This window comes from Botrytis deweyae, assembly GCF_014898535.1.
Source record: "Botrytis deweyae strain B1 chromosome Unknown BDEW_004, whole genome shotgun sequence".
In the NCBI taxonomy this organism is placed as follows: domain Eukaryota; kingdom Fungi; phylum Ascomycota; class Leotiomycetes; order Helotiales; family Sclerotiniaceae; genus Botrytis; species Botrytis deweyae.
The window spans coordinates 1,128,062-1,144,919 of record NW_024066211.1 but is presented as its reverse complement, the minus strand read 5'-3'; the positions used below and the strand labels follow the sequence as shown (position 1 = coordinate 1,144,919).

General features: G+C 41.7%; 5 protein-coding genes across 5 annotated transcripts; 2 read left to right on the top strand and 3 right to left on the bottom strand.

Annotated features, from left to right (window-relative positions):
* Positions 1-204: 204 nt before the first annotated feature.
* Positions 205-909, bottom strand: EAE98_002350 (uncharacterized protein; the record flags this gene model as incomplete). The annotated part of the gene is given in 3 exon segments (XM_038949970.1): positions 205-533; positions 548-614; positions 688-909. The coding sequence occupies 3 exon segments, from the start codon at positions 907-909 to the stop codon at positions 205-207; spliced, it is 618 nt and encodes a 205-aa protein (XP_038813709.1).
* A 39-nt stretch (positions 910-948) lies between these two features.
* On the bottom strand, positions 949-1,544 carry EAE98_002349 (uncharacterized protein; the record flags this gene model as incomplete). Its single annotated transcript, XM_038949969.1, is given in 3 exon segments — positions 949-1,164; positions 1,176-1,278; positions 1,333-1,544. The coding sequence occupies 3 exon segments, from the start codon at positions 1,542-1,544 to the stop codon at positions 949-951; spliced, it is 531 nt and encodes a 176-aa protein (XP_038813708.1).
* A 2,159-nt stretch (positions 1,545-3,703) lies between these two features.
* On the top strand, positions 3,704-5,423 carry EAE98_002348 (uncharacterized protein; the record flags this gene model as incomplete). Its single annotated transcript, XM_038949968.1, has 2 exons — positions 3,704-3,771; positions 3,836-5,423. The coding sequence occupies 2 exons, from the start codon at positions 3,704-3,706 to the stop codon at positions 5,421-5,423; spliced, it is 1,656 nt and encodes a 551-aa protein (XP_038813707.1).
* A 2,826-nt stretch (positions 5,424-8,249) lies between these two features.
* On the top strand, positions 8,250-14,233 carry EAE98_002347 (uncharacterized protein; the record flags this gene model as incomplete). Its single annotated transcript, XM_038949967.1, has 13 exons — positions 8,250-8,371; positions 8,423-8,507; positions 8,706-8,871; positions 8,926-8,952; positions 9,003-9,084; positions 9,269-9,680; positions 9,744-10,497; positions 10,579-11,929; positions 12,364-12,711; positions 12,776-13,288; positions 13,342-13,454; positions 13,523-13,747; positions 13,855-14,233. The coding sequence occupies 13 exons, from the start codon at positions 8,250-8,252 to the stop codon at positions 14,007-14,009; spliced, it is 4,353 nt and encodes a 1,450-aa protein (XP_038813706.1). The 3' UTR covers positions 14,010-14,233.
* Positions 14,234-14,981: 748 nt separating this feature from the next.
* EAE98_002346 (uncharacterized protein) lies at positions 14,982-16,415 on the bottom strand (the record flags this gene model as incomplete). The annotated part of the gene is made up of 3 exons (XM_038949966.1): positions 14,982-15,548; positions 15,590-15,880; positions 15,936-16,415. 3 exons carry the CDS (start codon positions 16,413-16,415, stop codon positions 14,982-14,984), a joined length of 1,338 nt encoding a protein of 445 aa, XP_038813705.1.
* Between the last annotated feature and the right edge of the window lie 443 nt (positions 16,416-16,858).

Here is a 16,858-nt window from a genome sequence, read left to right as displayed (position 1 = left end):
ACTATCCCACATGAAATTTTTTGGAAGTTGTAGTGTATTAATTCTTTGTATAAAAAAAGATGGGAAGGATATGGAAGCGCTTATATACTGAATGATTGAAGAGTCTTTACTGGTTGAATACTTTTGTGGGCTGAGAGGGGATGTGAGTGAATGAAACGAACGGCCTGTTGAAACCATGGTTGGACGGAGTAATGATTGGGGAATTCAATAACGGGTCTCGAACTGCGAGTCTCTAGCAATACGAGTGGTAACACCAGAAGCTAAATGTTTCCCTTCCTCCATAGTAGCAGATAGGTAAGGCAGTTGCTCGAGTTGCGTCCACGTTACATTGTCAGGAAGTGATTTGAGATCTTTCCGAAGTTTGGCGAGGACAGCGGGATTGGCAATGAGATGGTAAAACACAATGCTGAGCGTTTTTGCGGGAGATTCAGTAGCCGCAAGGACAAGTAGTGTACCTTCATTTTGAAGGCGTAGTAGTGATTTTTCGGATTCGGGTAAACTGGTGTTATTCAAGATAGAATCATATACCAACTCTTTCCTGTCGGACCTAAGGATTTATTGGTACTCCCGGAGGCTTTTGCTTCCATGATGGAGACTAATTCAGTACGAACTCTCTGTGTAATATGTCATCAGCTACCGTGTCTGAAAATCCTTCTTTGAAGAAAGCTTACTGCAAGTAAAGCAAACATATAAACTAGCCCAGGTGGCAATAATTGGCTCGGTCATAGATTTAGGGAGCTTTAAGAGGAGGTCGGGAATCCATGACATATGTTTGTTTCTATCCACACCTCTTAATAGTTGATAAGTGTTACGTATACGACGAAGCGACGCAGCTTCTTTCTCATCCACAAGGTTGTTAACTTCATGAGCAAACAAGAAGTTCTCAGCCAAACTGCATCTGATTAACATGATGATTTGAGGTTTCGAGGAATATCGAGATTAAACTTATTAAAAAGATGCAAAGAATATATCCGAAAGATTTAACGGCGATTTATCAACAGTATGAGAAGAAATAACATCACAAAGCTGTTGAACTTTTGCAGTGATCATTGGATCGAGGTATAGAACATTGCTTCTACTAAAGAATGGAACTAAAGCTTCACGACGCTTTTTATGAACATCGAAAGATACGGTTGCACCAACGCTTCCAGGAACTCGCAATTGCTTCAAATTACGAGCATATTTATCTCATCGGGGTGATGGGGTGCGTATATTGTATCAAGTAAACCAACATCATTCACATGAATCTCACCTGGAGTAATGCGAATTATTGGACCCCTAGTTCGATAGAGTTAGCAATGATTATGCCTGTAGCATCATAATATATTTGACAATCCGAATTCTTCATGTATTCCCTTGATATGAAAAACGTATTTTCCAAGTTTTATGACATCGAAATAGAATTCGTACCACCACGTAAGCGATGCTGGTTTGGGACCAGGAATGAGTCTCAATGAATGGAAGTAAAGCCTGTAGATTGCAACTACTATCGTCGATAGTAGTGATACAAGCAGTGTTGTCTCTACGATTTTTAGTAAGACCATGATTAGGGACATACAGGATGGTAATAGCTATGAGGGGACTGCTGATCTTTAAACTTTTTCTGTTTCTTCACCTTCATGAAATTTTAAACATTGGTACTCATAATCTGTGTCATTGGTTAGTTTGGTACGAGTCTGGTACCAATTTAGGCTAGTCAGCATGTATATATGGTTGTTTGCTGCCGTAAATATGCATGTGAAGAATCCATAACATCGAATTACTTCCTTCTCCATCCAACACTGCAGAACCCATGATCCTATGATCCTATGATCCCATGATCCCATGATCCAAATCATGATATAAACACTTTCACTGAAAGAAAGCTTGTTCAATCACCCAGAGAAGAGGGTGAGCCTCAAAATCAAGACCCGAGATGGCACATGTACAACTACTTCCTTTCTGGCCAATAGACAGTGCTGGCATTCTGGTATCAAAAGTTGTGGATGATTTCGAGGCCGTAGAGGGTCATGGGGTTCAATTTTGATGGGAGACTCAACCGGATAGTGTGGGAAGATAAATAATGGCAATAGCCTATTGATATATCACCGGCTACCGAAGGATTAAGTGCAGATTGGATGTTGGTGAGATTGAAGAGAGCTTCCTCAGCATACATGGGCATAAAAATTTCCGGACTCGCGCTGTCGAATTCTAAAATAGTATCCTGTAAGCTGGCGAAAATACAGCTATTGATGGCGATACCATGAAAAGTAGTTCATTCCCAAATAATCAGAACTTTTTCCAAGTCGTTTTCGTCGACCAAATCGGCATTGAAGGCGTAGAGAGTCAAAGAACAAATACTTTTTGTGGAGAGAACGAGTTTAAAGCGAGCCTTTGGGACGAAACTTCGATGTGGAAATAAGTTGTGCAATTGATACCACTAAGCGAGGAGTCCCCGAATTCGACGATGCCATTGTGCGGGTAGATAGAAGTGGAAGTGGTATTAGAGGTAGATAGAATGATGCCAATAGTTTGACTGTAGATATTGAGCGATTGGAAGAGGTTTGTGTCGTTCTAAAGGGAGCTGGTTATTTGGGAGGGTTGAGAAATCTATAATTTCTAGTTTAAATTGTTTGTTGAGATAAAATCAGTTTCACTTGAACTTACAGATGATGTATTATTAGTGACAACTCTATGGGTCACATCGAATGTCTTCCCGAAGTTCTCAAATGCTGAAATGGTGTTGTGTAATTCTGGGTTAGAAACTAGGTCAGCGAAACCAGTGTCAATGAGAACTTCAACTGATATTCTAATTCCTAAGGCGCCGATCATTAGGTTTGCAAACCAGAATGCTCGGAAAGCATTAATTGTACAGTGAGAGAAAAGAAAACCACAATATTGGAGCACTAACCTCGTCATAAGTCACAGGGCCAGTGACTCGTGTCTGTCTTTTGTGCAATCGGGCTCTCATAGACCTTGGGTTGGAAACTTGGACAGAGGAAATGAGTGCTAAAGCATTAATACAGGCTCCAGTTAATGATTTTGGTAGTCGAAGTATACACGTAAGGATATCGAGAAGGTTTATGAGAGAGGAATTGAGAAGTTCCTGGGAAGATGAGATGGGAAAGTGACAGGCATACAATAATGAACAGAATAATACATCGACATGTAACAGACACCAATCTTTCAGTATCTCACCCAAGATACCAAATTGATTCAACTCTTTCCTCAGAATGAAGACTTAGTTACGGACAACTGAGCCAGCCCGATGATAGTCCTCATACTAATGAATGGCATGGGGATCTCGGCTGACCTGATTGGGTCAATCCCTTTTTCAAATTTCACATCAAGCGGTTGAAAATGGTAACGGTGTATACATCAAAGACTTCACATAACGTGAAATACTCGGACCGAGTATTGGACCTTAAAACAAGCTCCATACCGATTTTGAATGAGCAGACGAGTAGCTAGAAGAAGCGAAGGGGCAGGGATTTTCTCGTAGACTACTAACCGCTTTTAGCCACACTAACCCCGTTCCCGTTATACCCTTAATTTTATGTGAAAAGTGGGGGTGACATATTTATGTCAACGTTTCTTGAGCAATCAACGATAATTGGTGTTCTCAGTCCAAAAAGGTGGGTAATGTCGACAACGACACGGCTTGACAGTGTTTACTAACGCCACGTCTTGTAATTGTCTTGTAAACCGTATGCGAAAAAAGAAAATGAGCTCCAGTATTATACGATTCCGATACGGTGGTAGTAAAGTCCGATCGGGTTGCATTACATGCAAGTAGGTAGTATTCTGGGCAGAAACCCTCCGGAGAATTATTTTCATTAAGCTTATTTTGTTTTAGGGCGCGGCGGGTGAAGTGTGACGAAGGCAAGCCTACATGTCAACGATGTCTCAAGGCCAAACGAACTTGCGAGGGATATGCACCTCCGTCATCCATGTCTGCCACCAGTAGTCGACCACTCAAATTCGTTGTATATTCTGCTTCATCGCCCGTTGACGCATTGAGTCTCCTACCCGGTATCACACCAAGAGAGCAAAGATTCTTTGATTTCTTTCGGCTTCGAACAGCAGTAGAGTTAACGGGACCTTTCGAAGCGGATCTTTGGTCTTCTGTTTTATTACAAACGGCTCATGCAGAATCGGCTATTTTTAATGCTGTTGTTGCCTTGGGGGCACTCCACGAGAATTTTGGGCATACAAGAGATGTTCAAGCATTGGATTCGAATTATGCCTTGATTCATTATCAGAAAGCTATCCAAAGAATAGTCAATCCAAAAGCTTTGAATATTGATATCGTTCTCATGATGTGCCTAGTTTTCTCCGCTTTTGATAATCTAAGGAACAATTATGAGGCTTCTTTAACACACATCGCTGGTGGTATAAAGATTCTTATCGAGGAAGATAAGAGACTCGGGGGACTCAAGGATGGTTCTTTGCAAAAGGATGTCTTTCTTCCTATGTTTGCTCGGTTAGAAAATCAAATTACAGAATGCGGACAAACGGCTACCGCGGCCAATACTACACGCCTGCTTCAACTGCCCACCCTTAATATACCTCATACCTTCACGACAGTAGAGGAAGCACAGAACGCATTCGATTTATACCTTTCTTATCTATGGAATATGATGGAACAATTGGGAGAAGCCAATAAACATCGTATACCTCCTCCTCCGGTGATTCAGCGTTACCACAGATATGATGGCCTTTCAAGATGGTTAGATCCATTGGATCCGTTACGAAAACATATCGATTTTTCTACATGTCAGACTCCACCAATTCATGGAGCAAATATGCGATACGGATTTTCTTCTTGGTGCGCGGCGTTCGATGCTTCCGACTTTCCACCATTCCATCCAGCAGTTCTCTTGTTACAAATGAGTCGTACGATAGTTTCAATTCTCCTCAATATCGATATAGCGATAGGTGAAATAGCTTGGGATTCTTACCTCCCTCAATATCAAATGATACTTGATTATGCCGAGATGACCTCTCCAAATAAATACATGATTAGTCCTAACCAGGGAGGAACACCTCCAACATTTCACTACCATCGCGGCTTCCTTACTCCTATCTATTTAGTTTCCACTAGATGTCGAGATCCATTAATGCGTCGTCGAGCTTTGCGCGTTCTTGAAAATTGTAATCGAAAGGAAGGAATCATAGATAGTATGATATACACTAAAATTGCCAAGAAAATGATGGAGATTGAAGAAGGAGCCGCGATTGAAGAAATGAAGAAAAAGGGCACAAGTCAAAATCTTGGTGATTGTATTATAGAAAAGGCGGAGCAGATACCGGAAAAATGCAGGATTAGAGAGTCTATCGCCAAATTTGTGCCAGGAGGAGGAGGATTGGTCGGATATAAAAGAGAAGGGATATGGCACGCGGTAGATAATGAAGAACCAGTGTCAGTTGATTGGCAAAAGTGATGGTCCTTGGGTGCTGAGCGGTGGTGAATCAGGCTAAGGGTGGCCTTGTAAATAGAAGTGGTGAAACTGGCAGTGCTGTGTACATGAAAAATAACTTAATCAAGACACTATAATCGTGAATAGACACAAAAGAATTCAGAATTTCTTCAGAAGATTTAAGCGCAATCAAAGCTTCAGACATCCATCATTGGAGGACCAAATTTAAACATTTAAACCACGAGGAGTGGTGAAGACCCTTCCTAGCCTGAAGATCGATCATGGTTTGAAGCCGCAAAACATCGCGCTCAAGGTATGCAATAGCACGCAATATGTGATATAAAAAGTGTTCAAATTACACGAAGCTCAATCTGTAAAAAGAATTCCTAAATAAGCAGGAGAACACGGGAAATAGCTGAGCCGGTAAATCGTACGACACCAAACAAAATCTTTTTGATGCAAGCTAGTATGATCGACGACAAAACTAATGATAGGGCTGTGGAACAATCTTTTAGGACGAGAACAATTATCGGTTGTAATTACCCATTATCGAGAAGATTTACACCAATTGATGATGTTGTGGTATGGATAAAAACGGAGAACGAACCGAGAAGGGAATGACCGAATTATCAGGCCAATTGTGCAGCAGTCAGCTTCGCCAAGAGCTTTTAGAAGTTCATCCGGATGAGAATTCCCCCGCAAAATGACTTCGGCTGAAAAGTGTTCCGGAAGACATGCAACAAAAAGTATTTGGAAAACAAAAAAAGTGAAGCTCGAACCGATGATCATGAAGCCAGTTATCAAGTAAGTTGATTCCTGTACTAAGTTTGCGCTTGCAAGACGTGGCAAAGGAGTATGAGGTATACAAAAACCAAGTAGTACTTAAAGCGAGTGGTTGACTATTGATTTCTGGTTCGCTTCCTCAAGATGCAAGATATCGATATGCAGCCGAAAAGCTTTGATGAATCGGTAGATGTATGAATAGCCATATTGCAGAATTCTTTCAATCACCCCGTACCTCGATTGTACCAGTTTTGGGGACTGCCTCAAGATCTCTCGTAGCCATTGATATATACCCCGCCGCCAGCAACTGTGTCCGGATAGTTATGCGTGAGGTAGAGTGCAACGTTTCTACCCACTGGCATATCTGCTATATCTGCTTCAACGTTTTTGGCGTGATTGTCGACGAGATCCGTGGGATCTGCGAAAAGAGTGGCAATGGCGGCGTTGCTGAACGGGACACACAAGGCATTGAACCGCCCGCGGGAAGAGATTTCGGGTAGAAGGATATGACAAGCAGGGAGGTTCGCAGAGCTGGATACGATATCTCATCGATGTGAGGAAGAGAATGCTCGATGGGGAAGCGATCGTATTCGAGAACCTAGAGGATTAACGGATACAAGATGAAGGGACAAAACTCATAGTCGCGACCAGGTTTGAGAGAACCGATAGGGAGGATTACAAGCCCCCCGTTACCATTCCAGGATACACCGCTATTGATAGGTACATACCTATGGATTCATATATATTTGACACAGGATTTTGAGGTAAAAGCATAACAAGCAATATTATATATAATATTGAGCCGCAATATCCGATTAATGCCGTTGACCTCAGGCGGACCGTGCCGAAAAGGCTCAATCGAATTCCTTGTATCTGGTGGAACTCATAGAACTTGTAGACTTGACAAGATTTTATTAACATAAGGGATAAACTGTTTGCAAAACTCGGCGCAATTCTTCGATGTTGTAGATTTCTTGATGATGTCGTTTCCAGGTCGTTCCATGATCACTGCAATGTCCCTAGCGTCATGGTAATTTCGATACCCCGCCCTACCTTGGCAGAAAGCTTGATTCCTCGTGCCCCCTCGAACCTCCGAAACTTCAAATCGCAGTTCACGATATTGAAGAATTCTTATGATGTAGTACTGTGCGAAGATTTTAGATTCATCTAGCACGGCTACCTTTTCAATATAAGATGTAGGTTAAGTTTGAAGTCTTTAATATGTCCACAGAACTTTTTACCTTACGGAATTGTTTTCAAGAAATCATGGAGAACAAATTTGCTAAGAATGAGATGTTTCGTTATTGGGATAGTTCTCAACAGATGTAAGATTACTTGTCATTTGTGGGATCTAGAGGATCTGCACTCATTATATCTCATGCTCTCATGCAGAGTTCAATCATCTGCTTTGGGTGTACTTTGGATCTCACAGACACCAATGCAGATAGCCTTCTGCAATGGAAGTTACGAAGACATGGTCGGCGTTTGGCGTGCTTGCCTATTTCTGTCTACATGGCTCGCTCCTTCCTCAGTTCTGGAAATTGCCCTTTATCTCTCGTTATCTCGCTCTTGAGTGGGGATGGTCAGATTTGGTCAAGCTAGTCAAGTTTGCTCCCCGCGTTACCTCTCTTTCATCTTTTCAAGGAATAATTCACACTTACTTCTGCAATTTTATGATCGGGAGAGGAGTCTGAACCCTGAATCTCTCTACTTGAATCCATTGTATGTTCGTTCACTCATACATGGTTGACTTCATTTCATGCCATCATATATTTACATCGCCGTTCCAGATAGATGTTGGTATGCGGATAACGAAGGTAAATCACACAAACCATATAACTTCTACGACAAAACTTGGGTAAAATCGTAACGAGAAGAGCCTTTGGTCGAGGGAAAAAACTCCAAGGGATCAGAGAGCTCGTATTGTTCGGAAGAAAAGGACCTAGGTGCCAATATATCGTTTCGCCATTTAAACAGAGAGGAAGAATATTCTTTCGATTCTCGTCGCATATCACAAGTCTTTTAGTATTTCCAATGCAAAGAGATCTCTGAAGAAACCCCATCAACATGAGATTTTCTTCTTCTTACACAACCGTGCTTCTTACGGTGATCTTTAGTGATACTCTAGTTCAAGGCCTCTCATCTACGGACGAATATAGAGATGCAGATCTGCAGCAAACAGGATATTTGTAGGTACTTTTCTTTCAATACACAAGAGAAGGATTCTAAATGATAATCAGGACTAATCATAACATGGATCCGGGAATTATTGACAGCTCATCATTTGGCCAGCTGTGGAAAATCGCTTTCAATTACCAAGAACAGGTTAGTAATGCCATTATTTTTTAATCCAGATCTCAAAATTGAAGGTTAAGGGTTTCTAAGATATACACACGGACAAACCAATCATCAAAAGTCTTCAAGCGTTGATTTTTTGCATGCTTTGGACTAGTACGTTTGTGGTATGAAAAAGCCTTCTCCGGGCATAGGTAAAAGTGTATGAACAACTGCTGACGAATACAGTTCTATGCTAAACCTCTAACATATACGCCACTTACAGGCGGCCCTCAGTTGCTATTTCTTGCATCCAACCAAAACTATATCAGAACCCTTAATGCCGAGACTGGAGTTCTCATAAATTCAAGACAAGTTCACACTCCTTTCTTACAATCTGATATAGGATGTACAGGTAAGTCTGAATGTAAAAGAATGATTGGAGTTTATTGAATTGACATGTTGCAAGATATTCCCAATTACATCGGTATCATAGGTAAATAAGAGTTATGTCCTTACTTCATTCCACCACTTATCAAATTACAGGCACACCAACTATCGACCCCGCCACTGATATAGCATATTTCTTTTCCAAAACTTATATACCAAACTACAGAGTTCCAGGAAAGTAAGTATAAACGATTTACCAATTCCATTATTGTTGTCTAATTCCGTTCCCCAATTTCAAGCTCCATTTTTGTGTGTCATTCTATGTTTATTTTTCCTCCTCCGTAGAGTATTGATTCCTCATTCTTCTGGTTCGGCTTGAGAGAATATCGTTGAGAAATAATACTGACTCTACTATCTTGCAGTACTGGAACGGCAAATGGTGTTTACTACTTTCATGCAGTCAACATCAGTACTTTACTTGATGTAGATTCTTACCCAATACTCATTGACGGCGCAATTGCAGATAATGCCCCTCAAAAACATTTTACAGGAGGAGTCATTCTACAACGTCCTTCATTGACACAAGTTGGAAGTGTGGTATATGGCTCCTTTGGGGGTCATTGTGATCTGTTCAATTACACTGGTCTTGTAATGGGCATCGACGTTAACAAAGCCAAGATTATCACAAATTGGGCGGTAGAAAGTGGACCACTAGTTCCGCAAACAAATATTTTGCTTGATGGAGGTGGAGGCGGAGAAGGTGGTATATGGATGAGTGGAATGGGGTTGGCAACTGACGGAGCTAGGATTTTCCTTGTATCTGGTAATGGTGGTGTAAGTGTGCCATGCTCCCCAGAAATTGTTCAATGGCAAATGATAACTGACGTTCTTCTCTAGGCTCATCAAAACCAAGGGACACCAGCTTCAGGTTCGAGTGGTTGTCAAACACTAGGAGAAGCAACCATAAATCTAGCCTTGGATAGCACTGGTGTAATATCCGTATCGGATTACTTCCAACCTTATGACTATCAGAACATGGATGCTGGTGATCAAGATTTTGGTAGCGGAGGCATTGTTCTACTCGATCCGACAGTATTCAAAGGTACAGGTGTAGACAAGATGGCCGTTACTGCTGGAAAAAATGGGAAAATTTATATCTTGAATGCGAACAACCTTGGCGGATATAAGCTAGGACCTGGACAAACGGATAATATCTTGCAAACAATCGTCACGAGTGCTGCAGTATTTGGTGCATGCGGCTCTTATCCCCTTGAGGGCGGTTTCATCTATTGTACTCCAGTCGGCTTGGCAACATCAGTCTATCAGCTCACATTCACATCTAGTGGTCTTCCCCAATTTTCCAAAGTTGGCCAAACGAATGAGGTCTCTGCAGGTCGTGTTGGAGTTGGAATACCAACTGTCACTAGCTTCAATAATCAAATCGGTACAGCAATTCTGTGGATGACAGACCCTGATGCTGGTCTCCGTGCGTGGTATGCTGTTCCCCAGAATGGTGTTTTACAAAAAATCAAGCTACCTCAAATAGGAGGCGCAAACAAATTCCAGCGTCCAGCTTTCGGAAATGGTCGAGTTTATACAACAGATTCAAACGGCGTTCTTTACTGTCTCGGAGCACCTGTCAATCTTCCTCGTGAGTCAATTCTTTTCTTGAATTACTATTCTGTCTAGAGGTTCTATATGGGACAGTCTTGTTTGCTAATCTATTGTTCAGTAAACTGTACTTCTCCAATTGATTTTGGCATCGTTGCGCTTGGAGATAAGTCTGTCCAGACCGTTAGTTGTACAACCAATATTGCGATTACTTCAATAAACGGTGCAACTGTTGGAAATGGGTATTTCTCCGTTGATAATTCAACATTGCCAACAGGTCCCTTGAAAAAGGGGGCCACATTTACATTTCCTGTCACCTGGGACTTATCAAATATTCAAATTGGAGCAACGCCGAATACGTCTTTTGGAAGTGTATCTCCTGGAATAAAAAGCACACCATTGACAATTTTAACGACAAATGCTGTCCCCGGCTTTGCTACTCTCTATCCAATAAGTTTGACTGGTACAGAGGTATCCTCAAAGCCCTTTCTAGCTATTGCTCCAACTACAGTGGATTATGGCGGAATTGTCATTACAAATGAAAGCGACATAAATCCCCAATCAGCTATCTTTACGATATCAAATAAAGGCTTGATGGCCATGACAATCATGGGGTATGCATATACTGCGGATGACCTAGATGATAGTCCGATATTCATCAACAGTACTGTGATAAATGGGACATGGGATTTGGGGTTTGGTTACTTCAGTGCAGTAGGTCTTCCGGAAATTGGGAGTCAGATCGCCCCTAGCTCACAGATATCTATACAATCTTCCTTTGAACCAACCAACGGAACCGGATCATATAATTCTTATTGGCAAGTCTGGTCCGATGGAGGTACAGTCAACATCATCCTTGAGGGTATTGCCTCAACTGCTCCAATAACAAATTTTTCGATAAGCAATGGCGAAGGTGGATGGCTTCCTCAAGCCGACCTTCTTATGGACTTTGGCAGAGTAGCACCTGGAAGCTCATCTTCCCAGCAGATACGAATTTGTAATGTTGGAGGCTCCTCATTGGAGATCAGTAAGAGCAAACCACCAAATGGCGTCTTTCACATTAGTGACCCAACGGAATTGCACGAATCACAACAGATAGCTGTCAATGATTGTGCGTATGGAACCGTTATTTTCTCAGCAAATGTGGAACAATACAATAAGCCAGACCTTGTAATCAACAATACTTGGACTTTGAATACAGATGATGTCAATTGGGGAGTTCACATTGTTGAAATCACTGGGACTGTCATCTCGAAGAAGGTTGGTCCAGTAAATTCTACTACTGGTCAAACAATCTATAATTATCTCGGATGCTTTCAAGAATCTAATATTGGACCACGTCTATTACCCAATCAAGGGTATACACCTAACATCACTGCAAACAGCAATAATATGTGCCAAGAAGCATGTTATGGACTCGCACAATACAGCTTTGCTGGTACAGAATATACTAGCCAATGTTGGTGCGGCAAGTAAGTTTCAAGAACTCACTAATTCCTTTAGTCTACCTAAATTTGCTACTCGATTGTACCCTTTATCCTTGTGTTTCTTCTATGTACTCTTTCTGTTTCTTCATGTAGCATTCACGTTTCGTTTTCTTCATTTGCTTCATTTTCCTTTGGAATCTCTCCTTGATTCAATTCTATGGTCGAGGATCTTTGTATTCTGAAAAATCTTTTCAAATACTATCTGCGGGTTCTAAGTAGCACCTGGGCATTGGTCAATTGATCCCCGAGGATCGAGATTGGGCTTAGCGTATCCATAAGCGAGAACGCTAGACCCAGTTCTAGGCCCTTGATGGGACTACGTACGGGAAATCCCCTCAGATCATATACTGGAGGATATCCTAAAGCCCCTCAATATTCAAATTGTACTTGTATGCAATGCTGACTCCTCGATCTTGCAGTACTCCACCACCATTAGCCTCACAGGATCCTACTAATGCATTGTGCAATTTTGCTTGCCCGGGTGACCCGACCGATGGATGTGGGGGAACTGGCTATGTTTCCGTTTTCTATAACCCTACAGAATATGTGGCTGGATCTGATCCAGCATTGTATGGACCCAAGACAGTCAATAGTGTCGGTAATTACAATTATTTGGGATGTTATAGTGAAGCCACAACTGGTCGTGCTTTGGGTGGTTTAAGCCCTCAAGCACCATCTACAGGATTTACAATCGAATTATGTGCAACTGCTTGCAAAGCATTTATATACTTTGGTATGGAGTATGCCAACGAATGCTATTGTGGGAAGTGAGTATTTTCCTTGTTTGACTCCAAAATTCTACCTCGAAATACTGATTCCGCGAAATCATAGTGTGTTAGGTGTCGGCTCGGTCAATCAGACTAGTGGTACTCCAAGCATTAATGGATGTTCCATGCTTTGTAAGGGTAATACCAAAGAATATTGCGGTGGGCCAGGAAAACTTGATGTGTATATGCTGCACACAGTAGCTTCTTCGTCGCCATCTATGATCTCGACTAGTACAACTATATCTACCACCAGCTCAAGTGGTGCTTCTTCGACTTCTACGACGCAGAATAATACGTCAAATTCCACATCGATTTTGTCGTCCTCAACATCTCCAACAACGTCTACACCCTCAACAATATCAAAAACTTCAACAACTTTGGCAATTCCTACGCCCACAGGCCCCATCACGGTAACGAATGTTACAGGCTATAACTATCTAGGATGCTACAGTGAAGCGACCACAGGTCGTGCCCTCTCTGGTCTACGGCCTGCGCCTCCTATCGGAGGATTCACAATAGAATCCTGTCAATCAAGCTGCTCGGCCTTTGGGTATTTCGGAATGGAGTATTCTAATGAGTTAGCCTGCTCTGACCTCCATTCCCTGCATTGTCCTCGCTAATTTTCTTTAGATGCTATTGTGGTGTTACCATAAATGCCGGCTCAGTTCTTCAAGAAAGCACCATCCCAAGTCTTAATGGATGTAATATGTTGTGCGCTGGAGATTCTGGAGAATACTGTGGAGGTTACGTGTCCATTTTTTCCATCCAATTACCTTCCTACAGAGATATACCTACTAATACATAACAATAGGTGGTTCCAGACTCAACATGTACCAATTTAATGACACTATCTCGGCACCATCAGGACCAATCACAGTCATGAATTTAACGGGTTGGAGTTATTTAGGATGCTATAATGAATCTACAAGGGGTCGTGCTTTGAGTGGTTTAGAAAATCCAATTCCGGGAATGAACAACAGTGTGGAGGCTTGTTCTATGGCCTGTGATGGGTGGACTTATTTTGGTGTTGAGTATGGTGAGTATATCTTATCTTATCTTGGTTAGAGTACAGGAAGAGTTCTTATGGAAGGGTGATAGTACGACTGGGGTGAAATTAGTGCTAATGACGACTGGGAACTTTAGGAGATGAATGCTACTGCGGATCAAACATAAATGCAGGCGCAACACTTCAATCAGGCTTATTACCGAGCACAACAGGATGCAATATGGTCTGTGCTGGCAATGGGACGGAATTATGTGGAGGGAGTTTGAGGTTGAATTTATATCAGGTCGGGTGAGGGGTGAAGTTATGATGAGAGAGCGTTAGAGGTATATTCGTTTATAGCTTGGCATCTAGCTGAGCGCTTTTGCTTTTAATTGATCTTAAGCTTCCGTTTATGACGAAAGATTAATACCAGAGTGAGGATATGAGAGATGGTGGGAATGGAAGGAAGTGGAAAGACGGGACATCTTTTGCTTTTAGATAGTATTTTATCGTTGCGGTGGCTTTAAGTAAATTTCTCAGCAAAATGAGCAACATTTTTCGAAGTAAGAAAGGATATATTGGAAGCTCTAGTCTCAATCTCGGAGTCTGAATAAATGAGGAGGCTGCGTGATTGGTGATAGCAGTGATAGCAGTGATAGCAGTGCTGTGTGTATGAGTTCGATGACGAAGAAAAGGGAATATTTTCCCACTCGAGAACTGTTAATCCACGAATGTGTGTGGAGATGAGATGGATTTTAAGCTGATGTATGATGAATAGGCAACAATAGACATGGTATTATACAGTGGGGACGTAACGATGCAAAAGTAAGGCAGGGAGGGATGATACGAAATATCTGTAGTACCGGGGAATTTCTATTTATTTCCTCATTGCTTTAAATGAGATGACAGCTTTCGGAGCTTCATAATTTGCGTGGAGTTTCATCTGAATATTCAATGTTTGGGTCTTGTAATATTCCGTATTCTCTCAGAGGTTGAGATAGTGAGTTGTGGGTATGTAGCTTAGATGATAGCATAGTTTGGATTCTCATGATCCAGAGAATAAGGTAACAGTAGACATAGTTATGTTTGTGTAGAGTTTGGGGCTGGTTTTAATATTCATATCGACTTTAACTTCTTAAGTATCGGAAGAAGAAGAAGGATCTGGTTACTTGTTTGTATTATATAGAACGTGTACTCTTCATTTGACTATTATATCTCTCATTTCTCTTTCCATACTCATCTTAAATCTCATATCCTATACCTCCCAGATTTCTCAAATCGAACACTAGCCTGCAAATTCCAAGTCCTTGTTTTCTCTAGTGATCCTTTTATCAATAACATCGGTGGTAAAACGGAGAATGCTAGCTGGATGATTGTCAGGTAATGTGTAAGGATTGACGTTTATATCGACACCCCATCTTTCAAGGTTTTCATCTGAACAGTGCGCCTCTCCCGTCTCGATCAGGCTCATATAGCCATGGAAGTCTTCAAGACGATTGGAAAGTACAGTAGCCGTCGCCATGATTGTGAACTTCGCCTCCAACCAACTGATGGTTCTGTGAGCCATGGTATCACTGTTCTTGAGAATGTGAGCCTCATCCACAGCGATGTGGTCGAATAAGCCTGCAAGATTGTACTTCCAGTCAGGATCGCTCACGTTGATTTCATCATCGGCTTCTTGTCGCGTGTATCCGAGGTGATGCATCCGATAGTTTTTGAGAGCTGTCGGTCCGTGTCTTGAGCGCATTGTTACCACTGATGTGATAACGATAACTCGAGAATTTTCTTCATCTCCGTTGAAATTTGGATGATTCCGCGTCAACTTCCCCTTCGTCAACTTCGACACTACCCTCTTGTAATTTGTAAACCAGGAGGTACGTTCATCATAAGTACCTGAAAGTCTGGATAATTTTCGTCGATCTCCGCAGCCCATTGCTCGATCAACTCTGGCAATACGATCAATAAGAGCGGCTTTGCTGGAGGAGGAGGAAGGGGGAGATCTGGCTCTGGGTAAGGATTCTGGTTGATATCGATATCATCAGCAATGTTACCACGTCGGTTATGTATAAGGCGACGCCGGCTGCTCGATAGTGTGCTCCAGGATTCATAACGTAATTTTTCAGTGTTGTAGTCTTCCAGCTCTTCTTCATAAAGAGTAACAGCCTGACAACGTTGAATTTGTATCTATGTAACTTATTAGTGGTCTGGAAAAGGCTAACACAATTGATGAGGAACTTACCCAGATCCAGAACCCAATGATTTCTATCGTCTTGCCTAAGCCCGTGGCGTCGGCTAATAAGCAAGCCCGCACAATCGGATTTTTAAAGATCGTAATCATACGTCTCATCCCGGTTACTTGCCAGCTTTTAAACTGGAAAGTTAGGTTCATACCAGGAAAGCGAGGATGCTCAGGATCGAACCCGAAGAATTTACAATCACTGATGTAATCCAGTGGTTGATATTCCTTGTTGTCCAGAAAGTTTTCCATCTGCACCATTTCTGCCATGGCAGCGGCTGATGGTGCCACGAAAGATTTGGAAGATTCAGAACTGAACAGAGCTTCAATCTCCTTTTCCCGTAAGATTGTCTCAGCATTCATATCTTTGGCATCAGCACCAACATCTCTTTCTGCAATTTTCAAGAGCTTTTCTAATAAGAATTTGTTCTTGAAATTTCTCAAACTGCTTGAGTTGTGGATATGTAGCTTGGATGGTAGCATAGTTTGAGTTGTTATAATTTGAAAGATTAGAGAGCAGGAGGTGTAGTTATGTTTGTGTACAGTCAGAAAATGAAATATTTAAACGAATCGAAAAATTCTTTTTGACCTTAGCGTCAATCTCACTTTTGGACCGGCTAGCACACTTTATTGTTTTTTCCCATTTTTGATTTTCAACTTCTTCCATCCTTCAACCTTCAACCACGACGACGACAACAACAACCTCTAAAAACACCGTCGCCGCCATCAATTCAAATCTCCAAATACCTCGACTCTTTGATTCCTTATATCAGAGCATCTTTCTCAATCAAAAATTCTTTTTCCAAGGTAACCACACCAAAATTCTTTTTGTCAGAAGTGTAACTGACCTTTTTAGCTTGTCGATCTTAAATCTTTGGATCTACAGCTAGACCACCTTTACTTGAACCTCGAGACAGGCAGTTCTG